Source organism: Antedon bifida, chromosome 5, assembly GCF_963402885.1.
Source record: "Antedon bifida chromosome 5, ecAntBifi1.1, whole genome shotgun sequence".
Taxonomy (NCBI): Eukaryota; Metazoa; Echinodermata; class Crinoidea; order Comatulida; family Antedonidae; genus Antedon; species Antedon bifida.
In genome coordinates this window covers 30,054,560-30,071,429 of record NC_136230.1, presented here as the reverse complement: position 1 = coordinate 30,071,429, position 16,870 = coordinate 30,054,560, and the positions used below count along the sequence as shown (strand labels likewise).

Below are 16,870 nucleotides of genomic sequence, written 5' to 3'. Positions count from 1 at the left end.
CAAGCGATGGATTATTGTCATTGGTCAATTTGCATGCGTCTTACGTCCTTGCCCTGCGTTGTAGGGGGAACCAAGCACCAGTAAGCGATGGATTATTCGAACTGCCGCTTGTCATTGGTCAATTCGCTTGCGTTGTATGCGTCTTACGTCCTTGCGCTGCGTCGTAGTGGCAACCAACTCCAGTAAGCGATGAATTATTCGAACTGTCGCTTGTCATTGGTCAACTCGCTTGCGTTTCGTCTACGTCTTTGCGCTGCGTCCTAGTGGGAACCAATTCCAGTAAGCGATGAATTATTCGAACTGTCGCTTGTCAATGGTCAACTCGCTTGCGTTTCGTCTACGTCTTTGCGCTGCGTCCTAGTGGGAACCAAGCTTTATGCGTCGGATCGCTGCGTGATTATCTGGTGGGAACCAAACTTTAGGGATAGCGTATCGAACACGTCACCTTCGTTAAATGAATATAGCTGATGATTGTCATGTAATAATTACTGTAGGAAATTCACTAAAACGTTCAAAATGTTTTCCAATTTCTGAGGGTTTATTCTTTTAAATTACGCAACAGGACAATCATTTCAAATAATCTCAAAATCATTTTGCTTATAGCTGGAAAAAACAAACACAAACAAATAGGCCTATGGGTATATAAACAGATTGATATATACATTACTGACGATCACGTCTGCCTGGCCATCTGCCAGTTATCATACAAGCCTAATAAGGATATAGCATGGACCTATTTAATTATAGGTCCATGGATATAGTATTCATTGATACAAAAATCGTTGCGTGCTAAAAAGCTTTTATCATGTGGGGTGGTGCACCAACGAATTATGCCCACATATTAAGCATGGATTATTTTTTACCTCCATGTATTAGGCATCATTTATTTTTCATATACTATGTACCAAATGGTATATTTCTATCATTTTTAATAACTTAAACATGAGCCATATTGACTAGGTTTAGTTTAAATTTCTATAAACCCTTAAACATCTTTATCTGAACCCAAAGTGTAACAAAAGTGAGGTAGGGAGAATCAGTACATCATTACACAACATTATCATGTTTACACGCCTCAGCGATTTCTAAATTCACATTCTGCAAACCATCTTATGAGATATGACGTCATCTAATTCTAAATCACAATCATAAATACAGTACCATATACATTTGTTTTAAATCATTATAAACCAGTTTTTACATGTTATTTGTAAGGGACCATGTCTAAATTATTCTACTGCATTAACTGCAGTCAAGGCTGTAGCGAGAGGTTAAAAACGGGCGAGGCAAAGATGCTTTCAATATAATTGTTAATACAAAATACGACGATCTGTGCTGGGAATTGGGGTGAGTAGTGAGAATTGAAAATCATGCTACGGACCTGGCAGTAACTACATTTTATTTACTCTTCAATCTGTATATGTAATATCTTCTTTATTATTTTAATCCCAGGCAATTTGGAAAATAAATTGAAGTTGAAATTGAAGAAGTTAATTATTATTATTATTTAGCAAGCTATGTAATCATACACATTTATTACAGTGAATGACTCATAAACATTGAAATAAAATCATACATTACTGCAGTAAAAGCATGTACTCCATGCAGTACCTGCAGTAGAATAATTTGACATGATCCCTAACTTTAATGCCTTATCTTATAGAACTGAACTAAAGCTATACTTATTATCCACACTGTACTATTAGGTCAAAGTACAAAAAAGACCTTGGTAATTCTCCATAATACTCCCTATACAAATGTGTAATATATTTGTAACTAATGGTGGATATGATCAACTGACATTTCTTTGTCACCAAAATGAAACATCATAGCAAACAATAAATAATAATCAATTTGACTTCACTATACCAAGTATTAAATAACTGGTAATTCAGATGTGCGAAACATCTATTTCATTATCGCTGAAAACAAACACGCCGCTGTCTTGGCATGTGCTGGAACTCGTGTCGGACTTTCCAGTATTAACAATCTCCATTTTTGTTTTGTCATTCATCTGTTCCGTGGTATCTATACTTGGTACCTCATCTTTACACATTTCATTATCTAGTACCGACGACTTATCCATTTGTGTGCTTAACGTGTTGCCAGTTTCTAAAGATGCATTTTCTACAATTGTATTCTCTGTAGTATTTGATTCGGTAGTATGTGCCTCATCATTTGTTGTCAGCATTTCAACAGAGCTTTCCAAACTTTCTACATTTTCGATAACTTCAACAATGTCACTAATTTCAGAAGTTTTAAGATTTGTTGATTCTCCACCAATTTTCTCAGAGTCAAGATTTGTTGATAAATGATGAGAAGCCGTTTTAGCAGATGTTGCATTCGCAATTTCAGTTGGAAAAACAGTAGTAGTATCTAAACATACACTTTGTATATTAGCATCAGGCCTATCATGTTCATTGGTAAATGTTTCTATATGATTCTGGAAAGTAGGTTGGGTATTTGAACAATTTTGAACGGTTGTCTGTTCTGAAACAGTTTGTTTGCTTTCCATAAAATCTAGTTTTGTAATATTGCATTTGGGAATTTGCTCATTTGGTTCATAATTAACACCTGTACTTAAATGTTCACCAGCAATAGCAGAAATCACTTCAGTATTCAAATTTTCAGTAAAAATAGAACTTTTGTCAGGATTATTATTTTGGAATAGCAATTCTGGGTTACCACTTGCATCTTTTGCTGTGTAAACCACAGACTGATCACATTGTATATCAACATTTGAATGATTGATTAAACCACCGGACAAGTTATTTTTTAACATAAACTCTGAATTAATGTCTGCGACCTTTTCTGTCATCTCTCCTATATTGTGACTCATTTTGTCCGCAATAATATCCAGCACCTGCTCTACATCTTTTGGTAACAACTTGGAGAGGAATGCTTCTTCTTGGATGTCTGAAAAGTGCTGAAGATCTAATGAAGTCTTCATGTCTTGACATTGTCTCTGTGAAAGAATATCATTATTAATTGAAACAGGAAAAAGTTGATCATCAGAATTTGGGATAGTGGCAAGATCTGGTTGTATGTTTCCAGTAGAAGTCCAGTCTATCTGTTCTTGCGAAGCAGTGTTTTCAAAGTCTGATAGTCCATCTAAGATTGCAGAATCTTGAATAGATAAGTCTACATTTAGAAGATTATCTTCAACTTTTCCTTCATTATTATCATGTTCATCCATAGAGACCATGTCAGCAAGGAAGTCCACAAGATCCAAATTACTTCCATGCATTGCATCTTTATCAACATCGCTCGGAATACTGCATCCAATTTCAAGCAAAGCTTTTACAACATCATCAAAATCACTTTCATCTGCTGATATATCTTCTGATTTTAAAGTTGGTGCCCCTTTCCTTGGAGAATAATTAGTACGTGGTAATTTAAGTGGCGACAATCTATGTTCTTTGATAGGAGATTTCTTGAGTTTTTCTGTTGAAATGTTTATTTCTTCTTTTATCTGGATATTTTCTTCTTTTTCAACATCCACATCTTTTTCTAAAGAAGGAGCCATCCTTGGACCAATAACATAATCATGGTCAAGTGGTGCAGCATAAACAGGGCCTTTCTTTTTCTTAGAAATGACTTTAGGAAGTCCTAGGTAGCAATGATCTAATGCAACAACCTGCGGAATTGATAAAGTTTTCCTCTTTCGATGTCTTTTCCTTTCTTTCATTTGCAGAAATTTCTTTTCCAGAAATTTTCCATTTTTCATGAGCTTTTTCTTGACGGCCGAGCACTTTGAGCGACTTGTTTTATCAAGTCGATGTTTTAACTTGTCTATAGTTGATATGATGGTGTCAACATGAAAAAGGTCCCATTTATGTCCACTGTTTATCCTCTGCCTCAAATTGGATGGTCTTACTCTATCCTTTACTGGGGATGAAATTTGATGATAGTCAAATTCGTCTGAATCCGATTCAGTATCTTCATCTGTGGAATGCCAACTTCTTTTATTTGAGTTTATGGAGTTTAACATCATCTTCTCTAATTTATTGCTTATATTCACTTTTGGTTTAGTAGATGTACCAACTTTCTTACTATTGATAACTTTGCTAATATGAAGAACTTTATCCACATCCTCTTCGTAATCTGGGAATTCTTTCGGTTTACTGACACGAGATGTTCTCCTGGGTCTCTTTGAATCTGTCTGTGACATTTCTTTGTGTTGATTTGTGCATTTTTTATTTGACTTTGGTTGAACTACAGAACGTGGAATTTCAATCATATCCTCATATATTCTCTTTTTCCGAATTCGTTTTACAGGTATTTCAGTATTAGGCACACTTTCTTTCTCCTTGACAAATTTAATCTCAAGATCCTCTTGTTTACAAGGAGGTGGTGGTGGTATTCGTGACATCTTTGGAAATATTTGTCGAATAGGTTTCATGGGTAGTTTGTGAGCATGTTTTCGTTTTTTGGATTTTTTGTGCTTCTTTTTCTTTTTAACATTGGGATAGGTAAAATCATCATCACGTTCAACACGTTTTCTTTTTTTCTTTCGAAGCTTCTTGTGAAACTTTCTTTGGTGTTTGTCAGGAAATGTCTCAAGCATATTTAACGTCAGTGAGGAGTTGTTTTCACTGTCTACCTCTTCGGATATAACTTTGTTTCTGGGACAATGTTTGATCCAATGAAGCGCCATCGTTCCAGGATTTCGAACTGCTGCATCACACTGTGGACACGCAATCAAATTAGTCTTCAACATGTTCTTGTCTTGATGGCTTGTTAAAAAATGTGATGTTAAATCTCTCTGGTTAGAAAATTTATAACCACAGTTAAATGGACAGTCATGATAATCTTCTGAACATAAATTGCAAAACAAATTTGTGGAGATGCCATTACTAAATTCTGTTCCACACATACCACAAAATTTGCCTTGTAAGTCTGTATCATCGGCTATCTCATGGTGGATTGTCTTATATTTAATAATGCTATTATCATTGTTTTGGGGTTTAATTGGCAAATGCTTCTGATTAAGATGGCTTTTGAAAGCTGCAGCTGTAGAAAAGACTTGAATGCAAGAATGGCATTTGTATAATCCTTTAAAATGCCCTTCTAAGTGTGCCTTCATTTCAACTCCACATCGTAAATTACAAATTGGACAATCGTAAAAAAGTGCAATTCTTCTGCGGCAGTTGCTCATGCAATGCAGTAAATAGTCAGTAAGATACTGAAAAGTTTCAGAACAGTATTCACAATCAAATTCATTTTTGGGATTATGTTCTTCCATATGAATGTTCAACTGGAATATACTAGCAACAAAGCAATCCTTACGACACAAGTGACATTTCCAATATGCATTTTTCCAACGATTAAATGGCTGATGGACATCTTCTGTATGTTTTTTGATGTTATTGAGAAAATGGAACATTCTCGGACAATGATTGCATTGATAAAATTTCTTTGAAAAGTGCTCTTCTCGGTGCATTTGTAACGATTTCATTCCTAAAAATAACCGGCTACATTTGCATTTATAAATCTGCTCGTGGTTCGAATCAAAATGTACCAACAAATGTTGTTCAAAGTTTTCCATTTTATTAAACATCATTCCACACCACGAACATCGATTCCATTTAAAATCCTCGTGAGAATCTTGATGACATTCATATGCTTTCATAGAAGAGAAAGTTAATGTACATTTTGTGCAGTTGATCTGTGGTATGAATTTCTTGGAAGATAGATGAATGATTGCATGACTTTTGAAATCCTCAAAACACAAGAAAATTTCTGAACAGCTGCGGCAAACATACATTAGTAAAGTGTTACAAGCACACTCTTTATTTCCCACCATTTTAACATGTTTGCTCTTGCAATATGATACATGATGTGTCTTTGTATGATTAGCACTTTCATCATCTCCCACTGTTGCCTTAGAACAATCCATGTCGGTTTGGCACTGATCACTTTTAACATTTTCAGCTTTCTCCACAGGTTTTTCACTTGTGTTGATTTTGGTACAATCCATGTCTGTATTTTGATTGCGTTCAACATCGTCAACTTTCTCCACAAGTTTTTCACTTGTGTTGACTTCGGTACAATCAACGTCTGTCTGGCACCGATCACTTTGAACATTGTCAACCTTCTCCACAAGTTTGTCACTTGTGTTGACTTTAGTACAATCCATGTCTGTATTTTTCCGTTGACCACATTCAACATTGCCAACCTTCCCCACAAGTTTTTCACTTGTGATGACTTTAGTACAATCCATGTCTGTGTTTTGCCGTTGATCACTTTCAACATTGCCAAGATTTTCCACAAGTTTTTCACTTGTGTTGACTTTAGTACAATCCATGTCTGTATTTTGGCTTTGATCACTTTCAACATTGTCAACCTTCTCCACAAGTTTGTCACTTGTGTTGACTTTTGTACAATCCATGTCTGTAATATGGTGTTGATTACTTTCAACATTGTCTTTTTCAGGTGTGTTGTGAAAATCTTTTCCTACAACATGTTGTTGTATAACTTCTAGCATTATCAGACTAGGATCACACTTAATAGCTTCATTATCATTATTGGGAGATTTTAGTTCATCTTCTTCTTCATTCTTAATCACTCCTACCTCATCATGTTGTTTGCTGTTTTGGAGGATTTTTCTCAGAGATGTCTTTTTATCTGACCCTTCCTCGTCCGTTTTAGAATTAAGAATTGAACTATTGAGTTGCTTAGGAAAGTGATCGTGAATGTTCTTTCTTTTAGGGTTAATTCCATTGTATATTCTTGATGTAAGCGAAGACACATTGGGATGGAGTTTGCATTTCTGTTCATATTTGTGCACGCCGACATCCTCAAACCTACAGAATTTACTATTCCAAATCTTGTGGTACTCTAAATGAAGAGAACCATTACGAGGTATTCTAGTATTTGGTATAAATTCAGTTCTATCTTGGACATTGTTGGAACTTTTATACACATTATCTTTGCAACATGGTGTTGCTTTACTGATTGATGATGACGTGGAAATAAGCTGTGCAATCGAGGAGATTACTTGCGACATGCAAGTTGGTACAGAATCAGTTTCTAATTGAGTTTGTTTGTTTGTATTGCTAGGTTTGTCAATAGATTTTGCATCACATTGTTTTTGTGTTGCGTCTTCTGATCCAGAAATATCATTCTCATTTGATGGTTCTCCTTTTGGCGAACTGCCTGATGAACCCGAACCTTCATCTGGTTCTTCATCTTGAGTGCTTTCATATTTTGTATTTTTCTCTTCATTATCAACTTTATTAAGTACCCGTTCGCAAATTGATGACAATTTATCTGGTTGGTATAAAGTACTTTCTTCATCGTCATTTGTGGCTGTGTTTACATCTTTAACTATTAAAGGAACAGTAGATGAAATTGGTAAGCTTGATTTGATAATGTCTTTACTTTGGGATGCAGTGGTAAGACTAGAGACTGTTGAAACCTTGGCTGGTGTTGTTGTATTCGAACTCGCTGTTTCTGAAATAACCATGACATAGGGAAAAGGGCCAGTCACTGGTACCATTAACTGGCTTCGTTTTGGCTGTATTTGTGGCACTTGAGGTTGAATAACTGCACTAGACGGTGTGGTCTGATTGGTGGCTAAATTACCAATTATTGATTTTGGTATTCCTATTTGCAGTTTTGGTGGCATGGTAGTTACGGGCGAGTTCTTGACAACATAGTGTGTGGTCCGATTGGTGGCAGTGTTACTGATAATTGGTTTTGGCATTCGTATTTGCAGTTTTGGTTGCGTTGTAGTTAATGGTGAGTTCTTAACCACATAGTGTGTCTTGTTTTGAGAACTTTGTGGAATAAGTATAATGTTGGAATTGGAAAGTTTTAAACCAACAATATTGCCTTTCTGTTGAGTCTGTACTTGTCCTTTGCTTAAAATTGGTCTGAATGGGCCAACAAGTCCAGGTGGCGCTGTTGCCACAACTTGTCTTGGTTTCACCTGAACTGTGATTCTCGGATTTAAAGTTGGCATGGTAGTAGTTGATGACGGCGTTGGACCACTTGTTAATACTGGCAAGTTAACAACAATTGATTTGTTTTGCATGCTAGGACCATGCTTCAGTGGTGGTGGCAGAGGATTCATTTGGGATGTCGTAACGACAACAACTTCTGACTTTTTACCAGTTAAAATTTCCTTTTTAATTTCTTCTTCACATTTAGCAATAATTGTTGGTAGTTCTTTTTCGAGTGCTTCCAAAAAGCTTTCAACAAACTTATTCCAGAATGTTCCTTTTTTAGATGTTTGCAAAAGATCATTAACCACAATCCTAATTGCATTTGAGTAAGCATTAACATCATTAACTTTTTCCCACTTAGCAAGAATTGTTGCTAGCTCATGAACATGCTTCTCTGCATCAGTTAAGTCAGCCATGTCTTCTTGAGTACCGTTCTTATCACGATTATGTACAACTGGTGTGCATAAAAGTAACTTCCGGAGGGCTCTTCCAAAAGGAAATAACAACCATGGCCGAAACTCATTATAAAAGCTAAAAACTGGTATTCGCTTTAAGGGAGCAATTACTGAAGCAGTAGATCCAGGATAAAAATCTGCAATTCCTGAAAATATATCAGATTTCTGCATCGGTGGAAAGTGATCCTGGTATTTTTGATAAAATAAATACTGTGGAGTTATTTTTGGTTGGTACACCAGTGATGGCAGATCATATTCTATTTGACCTTTTACGGCCGAGGTGAGCATTTTGAATGAAGTGATTTCGTGATCACCTTCAAACTCCTCCTTGTTCTCATTATTTTCCATCAGTGACCATTTCTTAAAATCAGTTGCGTTGAAAGCCACAACATACTGAATGTCATCTGAGTTTATATCAGAGGTGTTCTTCAACCGCTTCACCAAGAGACCAGTTGTTGCATCCAAAATGGTCTCAAGCTTCTTGTCATCAACGTCTTTGCCATTACCTCTTTTTGCAATTGTTGTAACTACAGCTACACTATCACGCTGCTTTAACGAGACTCCAGTTTCAGAATTTAAAATGGTATCTTGAGAACTTTTGCCATCTACAATGCTATCAAAATTATTTTGTTCACTGTCATTTTCTATTTTTTTATGGTATTGATGATCCTCATTGATCCCTGACATGTGCTCAACATTACCAACAGATTTGGGAATGTCGTTCTCCAATTCGTCTTCCATATTTTGCTTTTGAGTTACTAAATGCTGATCTACACTTTCTGTTTTACTCTCTTCTTTTGAGTTAGCCATTGTGTTGTCCTCTTTAATGTTCTGTGAATTGTCATCAATGATTAGTTCACGATCGATATCACTTTCCATTCTTTCTGATCTTGGTGGAGGAGTAGTCGGTGTAGTACTCTCCTGATTGAATTCACTGATCTGGGCAGTTTGTTGCGAGTCACAATCGGAATTGTTCTTATCTTCTGTTTTTTTCTTATCTGTTGAATTTTTGTCATCACATTTTATGGCAGGTGATTTAGAAATTGTATCTGTAGTTGACATCTCCGTTTCTGGTGTAACCATATCTTCACTTACTTCTTTCTCTTTCTCAATTAATTGGCTGCTTTGTTCAACTGACGGTTCTTGATTTGAAGTTCTTGTTTCTGATGTGTTGTTTTCTACTTCTTGTTCATTTGAAACTGGTTGGTTACATTGAACTGTTTCTTTATTTGAAGTTAGCATTTTTGTTTTTGATGCATTATTTTCTATTTCTTGTTCATTTGAAACTGGTTGTTTACATTGAACTGTTTCTTGCTTTGAAGTTGGAATTTGTGTTTCTGAAGTACTGTTATCTTCTACTTCTTGTTCCTTTGAAAGAGGTTGGTTACATTGAACTCTTGCCTGATCTGAATTTGGTATTTTTGTTTCTACTTCTGGTTTCTTTAAAACAAGTTGGCTGCATTGGACTGTTTCTTCCTTTGAATTTGGTAGTTTTGTTTCTGACATGCTATCTTCTAATTCTGGTTTCTTTGAAACTGGTTGGTTGAATTGAACAGTTTCTTGATTTGAGGTTGGTTTTTTGCTGATAAGTGTCATGTCTTCTGAAATGATAAAAAAAACAAAACATTATACTTGTTTGGTGACATAAACGTGCTGAATGTGTGCAGACCTAACACTCTAGTCTACACTACCAAACTAGTTGGACAAAAAAAGTGTGCTGTGCCCAAATATGGTAGTGATATGACATCATCATATTGCCACATTCTTTTGTCACATAAAGTTTGATAGTGTTGCCAGAGCTCTAAGAAAAACTTTATGGAAACTTATAAATTTTGTAAGTATAAGGTCTTGGTGCTCAAGCGGTTAAATATAATAGAAATAATACCTGTTTCAACTTTTCTTTTTCGTTTCCTTTTCTTTGGTGGTTCTATTTTAAAGTGCACATATACCGTCTGCATGCCATTCGTATTGACCTCCGACTTATGTGAATAGATTTTACGCTTTACAGTGGGTTTTGAAGAGTTATTGGAACTAGTTACAGGGCTATCTGTGATAACAGTTTCATAAACATCAGGTGTGTTGTGCTGGTAAATTTCTTTTGGTGTTTCGATTGCCTTGAGGGCGTCGTGCATTAACGAAGTCTGTCGTGTGTGGTGTGGACTGACAGTTATTATAGCTGGTCTTTTAGTTGGCGTGGAAATAACTGTACTTGCAGATGTAGACAATACAGTGGTAGGAGGTGTAGTAACTGTTGTGGGAAGAAGTTTTGGTGTTGGTAAGGAGACAGCTTGGGGTGAAGTGTTAGTTACTTTTTGTGCCTTTACTTTGCACAATATCCCATGATTTTTTAAGTACTGTAGGGCATTTTGCTTTACATCTGTACCTGGAATTCCTGAAATCAAAAAGAAAAACACTGTTATATAGTTGACTCAGCCTAAGTCAAATGGGACTGGCATATAAAGATGATATTACATATCTCTTTATCAAGTTACTTTTCATTGACCTTTTGATATGTCTTAATTCATATTCAAAAGAAATCAGTAAAGAATGTGTGTATTTGACATAAAATTCACAGACGTAGATAAATTTCTTAGATTCAGATAATTTATAAAACTGTGATGCAGTTAATTATACATTGTAATTTGTATTAAAGTCTTTATTGTTATACTGTATGTTGTTTAAAGGAATCCCATCAAGACTTATAAAAACTACTAAGAGATAAATCGTTATACTGATTTTAAACTTTGATAACACAGCATATTCTACTGTTTTGCAGAAATTTACTTGAAACTAGAAAAAATATACTAACCATCATAGTCCATTTCCACCTGTTTAAGGCTAATCTTTTTTTCTAATGCTATCAGTCTCATACCAATCTTCTTCAGTAGGTCACCGACCGTCTTAGATTCTGCCTTACTGGCAGCTAAAACAAGTTCAGATTCTAAAGTTTTCACTTCTGCCATAATTTGAGAATGTTGTGTAGTAGAATCAGTATTTGTTGGCGCAATATTCTTTTGTGGAGATTTGACAACTAATTGACCTTGGACCTTTGGTTGTATCTTTGTTTTAACCAATACTGACGTTGCAGAATTAACAACTAAATGACCTTGGACCTTTGGTTGAATCTTTGTGTTAACAACTACTGATGGTGCAGTCTTTGAAATGGCTGAGAATCTTCCACACTGCCTTAACATCTCATTCAGAAGCCTTTGTTCATTTGGCTCCATCTGTTTTCTGACACTTTCAACAGCTTTCGACTCGGCTCGTTTAAAGGACTGCCTCCTTGATACTACACAGAGATTAAAGCAGACAAATGTTAACATTAGAATGTTTTGTAACGTTAAAAAAAAGGAACATTTTGGTATAAATTCCAAAAAGTGATTTGTCAGTTGATTTTGAAATAAAATCATTCTTGAAACATGGTTTTAACAAATCTTAGAATATTTCTTTTAACCTGTTCTTAAATGAATTCAATTTTGTCAAAGTAATTAACAGATAACATGTAGCACAGGCGCAAAGTCTGGGCCCACTAAGTTTTGGAAATCATAATGCCAAAGATAGGGTATCAGATTAAGTTCAGCACTTAATTTCACCTCTTTTAAGTCATGGGCTTCTATTTCAAAATTCTAGATCCATCACTATACAAAATGCTATTAGTTCTACAACTGTAAATGATCTTAATAACCACCACCATTAATATTGTTCAGAAATATCCAGTTTCTCTATATTTTAAGTTTAAGTAAAGTGAAAGAAATAAAATACCTGATTGTGAGTAGTTCTTTGTGATGTTCTCTGCCATTAGCATTGCCTCAAAGAACAACAGTGTGATTCTATTCAGCGTCTTATCCGCTCTCACCCACTCGAGTGATTTCAAGTAATACACAAATCGTTTGGTCAAACATAGCAGTGCCGATTGTTCTTTCTGACTAGCTTCTTCTTCTTGATCGCTTTCTATAGAAGATTCATCCGATAGCTCTTCTACTTTCATGTCTTTTATGATGGTAAACTGTTTCAACATTATATCAAGCTGTTGGGCATCTTTTTCCTCAAGGTAGTGAAGCTTGATGTGCTCAAGCGCCCTCAATTTGGATTCTTTAATGAAGTTTCTTTCAGTTCCTGTAAAATAAATAATTAACAATGCAAGTAAATTTACAGAAAAACTGTAAACTTTTACAAAGCCATTTGAAAGCCAGAATATATAAATCAAGGAAAAAACAAATGGTAATTTAATTCTATATTTCAACTAAAAACGACAGACATTTGTAAACTTCCAAGCACACAAAATATAAAGAAAATGTAGATTGGTTTATTCTACTGGGCTGCAGACATGGTTATTTGATTAACATTCTTGCTAAATAGGACAATAACAACTCCACTCCAAAGACTTGTAGCAAGACTTTGTTTATGTAGAGCATCTTGTGTATATGTTTGTCTTGTGAAACAGGGTTGCCACCTTTAAGAAGGATAGTGAATGAATTGGCTTATGACTATCCCTTCAAAATATAAACAAACATTGAAAAATCAATTACTGTACCTTGTATGTCTACAGTTATGACCATGGGTTGTTCGCCGGCTACCGGTTTACGAAACATCTGAATCAATTCATCCACTGTCTCCTTAGCCTCTCTCCATTCTTTAGATCTTAAACGTTTTTTCAGTCTTTTACCCAAACTTTCCATACTATTGTCAAAAAATTCTTCAAATTCCTCCCCCGATTCATCAGAATCTGAGGAAGAGTCTGTATCATATTCTGATTCTTCATCCATCAGCTGCTGACACTGTAGCAGTCTGTTGTCCAAATCTTCATCACTTTCAATGTCGCTCGTTGAATGTTTCTTAGATCTTTTTCTTTTTTTCAGATTGTTTTCTTCTTTTCCTATTACTTTCACAGTTTTTTTCACAGATTCTTTCCAAGCATCACTGGCAGCTGATGAATGATTATCTTTACTTTCTTCCTCTAGATCATCACTCGCTTTGCTTGGTAGCGTTATTTTCTGATCTGGTGTTGGATCAATTGTTTCCTTTTTATCTGGGGGATCACAACTCCCCTTGCCTGGCAGTGCTATTGTCTGTCCATTAACTGTGATTGATTTGATTGGAGATTCCTCTAATCTAGTAGGATTAGGATTAGAACGAGTGGGCATACCATCTGGAAAATGAAGTCCACATATCTTTGACGAGGTCGCAGGACAAAACCTTTTTTGCTCCTCGGGCATTGCGTTCCTAACGAGACGAAGCCATACTATCCGTTCAAGAGGAGAGCTAAACAACTTTGGAAATTGATACAAGTGAGGGCGCCACTTTTTATTATTAACGATAATAGTTGCATTTTTGTCTGAAAATGTACAATGTGGTATGATACAACACGTCCCATCAGTTTTATCTATGTTACAGCCTAATTTAATGTTATATTTACTTGTTCTAAACATAAGATCATCCGTTCCTGAAAAACAAAAACATATATATATATAAACAATTTTACAAAACAAAACATTGCATTACTTACAGCATGTTCACTACTGAATTATAAAGTGGTAGGATATGTACAGGGAAAATTGACAACTCTACTGAGATTTGTGTTTCACACAAAAAATAAAAATGTTATAGTACTATTCAGGTAATATATAGTAGTGGTAACAGATAGGGTTTAAAAAGGAGGGTTCGCCTATTAATTACTGACAGGGAGCACACTTTGATCAAAGTAATGCACAAACCAAAGTTTAGTCATATTAATTTGTCAATTCTTTAAGGCCAACTCAGACAGCGTCGTACAACATGGCCCGACAAGTCATCTCCGTCGGGAGTAAATTAAACATGTTTAAAGTCCTCCTGACGACCTAAAAATTACTAATGATTTCCCCAAAAATGAAAGCATAGTAAATTGTTACAAGCTGTACTTACTACTGGGTTTATTTGGGTCTTGATTAGTCATTACATTACTGTCTATATGTAAAACTTTTACATGGAGTTCACAAATAAATGATGTATGATCCTCAATACCATTGACATCAATTTCTTCCATGAGGGCAGTCATCAATTTCCGTCCCACTAAATCATCAGCAATTTGAGATAGAGGATGATATTGTTCGCCAAGCCTGGTTGACATGGTCTTTCGACTATAAGCGTCACACGCATTACGACACTTCTTGACACAACACCACTTCTGCGCTTTGTACGGCACACCGGCGTTCTCTTTTAATGTTTCTTCACCGAAAAGAGTTGGTATAAGATTTTCTGCAGTTGGTTCGGCAAAGTTGAAGTGTCTACCACAAATACTGACATCTTGGTCAGAGTTAACTTGCACTCTGGTGTGCTTCTGTATTATAGGAATCCACTCTGGTCGCACACTGAACAGAAGAAATTTTGAGTATCTACATGTTGACGATGCATGGTTACTACAACTTGAAATTATACAATTCTCTGTATTAAAATCTGAAATATATAAATTGTAAATAAAAATCATAATATTGTAACACAGTATGGTTGGCAAGGTTTCAACCTGACCACTTTTTTACAGTTAGGACTTTGACAGGCCGATGGCTTCCCTTTTCTTGTAACCACCTCACCACTTTATTTCTCGTGGCTATATCACTGTAACAACAAATAGATTATGAAGAGCAGCTCAATGAGTATAGAGTGGCTAAACTCTTAGTAGTAGTATGCAATGCATGTTTAGGAGTTGAATGGTGAGAATATGTTCATGAATGACTGTTCTCTATTTCAATGTGGTATTGTCAAGTTGACTAATACGAACTAGGAAATGTTAATTGTATGCATGCAGAGACATTAGGACATGTGCGCATATGGAGATATTAGGACGCATTTCCCCGCTTCCCACACTAGGTTCAGGCAACGACACATCGATTGACCTGACCTAGGTTGGTCATCGGCCGTCACAAATCAAAAGCTCCTTATTATTGCTTTTGAAAACCCATCTAATGGTACCTTATATTTGTTAATAATTTCTGTTAAGCAAGCAAACTTACACACAACTTCATCAAAGAGAAAGGGTTTTCCATCATTTGTTTTAAGCACATTCTCAGTTTTGTCACTATCATCAAGTGACTTTTTCTCTTGATCTTCTACATCCATGTTTTATCAAGCAAGTCTACTGTCACTGAAAATAATAGCACCTTTAACAACCCAATGTTCTTTTGAATGCCATCCACATGATTCACCTATTTGTAAAGATATAAGAGACATTAACATTTTTTATTTCATATGCATCCAACAGCGATATTATAATATATCATGCTTATAAACAAAAGTATCATTTGAGGCTTGGTGAGTGGAGTTGAAAGAATAAATTGAAGTGTTACACCCCTGACACCAGGTCAGGATTGAACCCTGGACCTTGGGAATTGAAGGCAAGCATGTTAACCACCAAGCTACAGCTCCACTACACTAATAAACATAACAATGTCTATATACTGCAAGAGAACACTTTAAGAGAATTTGGATACAGCTGGCATGTATTATATAACCATTTAAATTCACTGCAAAATTAATTCAATTGAAAAATGTCATTAAAATAATATTTATAATGTTAGTGGTTTTGCCTTGAACTTAGTAAATAATGCCGGGATACTTACCTTACCACTCCACCACCAGAATTTTTATGTCCAGGAAGTCAGAATATTTAATTTTACTAATTTTAAATACCTACTTAATTTTAGTAAAATTCTTTAGTACATTGCATCCAAACAATGAGGATGGGAGCATGTGATAGGGTACCCCCAGCACTCCAGTGGCAGTGAGAGTGTGAGTAGGCCGCTCTCACACTCACTGCATGCAGCGAGTGTGTGAGACGGACATGCATGGCTGCAGTCGAAACAGTGTGCATTGTCGAAGCTATTGAAATACTAAAAACTATATATGCGGATTGTGGCCTAGGCCTAGAGTGCTAAATATGTTTTCCTGTTTATTTTAGCAAACTAATACATAAAATGGCTACCTAGATCGACCGCATGGACAAAAAAACAATACGTCATTCTAATTTGCATATCGCTAGCTTCCTATTCGTCATGCATCGACCCGCAAAAAAAGCGCGATCTGCTGCACACCGCCGCGAAATGAAGAAAAAACGTTATTCTCTCGGCCTTCGCGCTAGAAGCCGAAAACATTGAAATCAACAATTGTATCAATACTTCAATTGAGAATGAGGTTTATAAATTAGTCTATAACATTTATCAATCAATGTTAAGTGGTAAATTATACAAAAATTCCATAGAATACTTACTTTCTAATCCGGTGTGAAAGACAGGCTGGCCTAGCCTCTCTTCCGACCATTTTTTGAGCTCGAACATTGTTCATTTCAACTCTGACCCAGGTCAGCTGAATGAGATTATCAAAAGTAGTTAGGCGGCAGCAAAAAATGAGGGCGGAATTACCATTTTTACTATGATGATTTAAGAAATTGATTGATAAGTGTCTTTTTAACCAATTTCATGCATTTCTTTCACTATT

General features: G+C 35.7%; 1 protein-coding gene across 1 annotated transcript; it reads right to left on the bottom strand.

Moving 5' to 3' along the window:
* Positions 1-517: 517 nt before the first annotated feature.
* Positions 518-15,496, bottom strand: LOC144843497 (uncharacterized). The gene is made up of 7 exons (XM_078700284.1): positions 15,391-15,496; positions 14,306-14,836; positions 12,939-13,847; positions 12,167-12,520; positions 11,214-11,693; positions 10,290-10,796; positions 518-10,005 (listed from the first exon to the last, which is right to left on the bottom strand). The coding sequence occupies exons 1-7, from the start codon at positions 15,494-15,496 to the stop codon at positions 1,892-1,894; spliced, it is 11,001 nt and encodes a 3,666-aa protein (XP_078556410.1). The 3' UTR covers positions 518-1,891.
* Between the last annotated feature and the right edge of the window lie 1,374 nt (positions 15,497-16,870).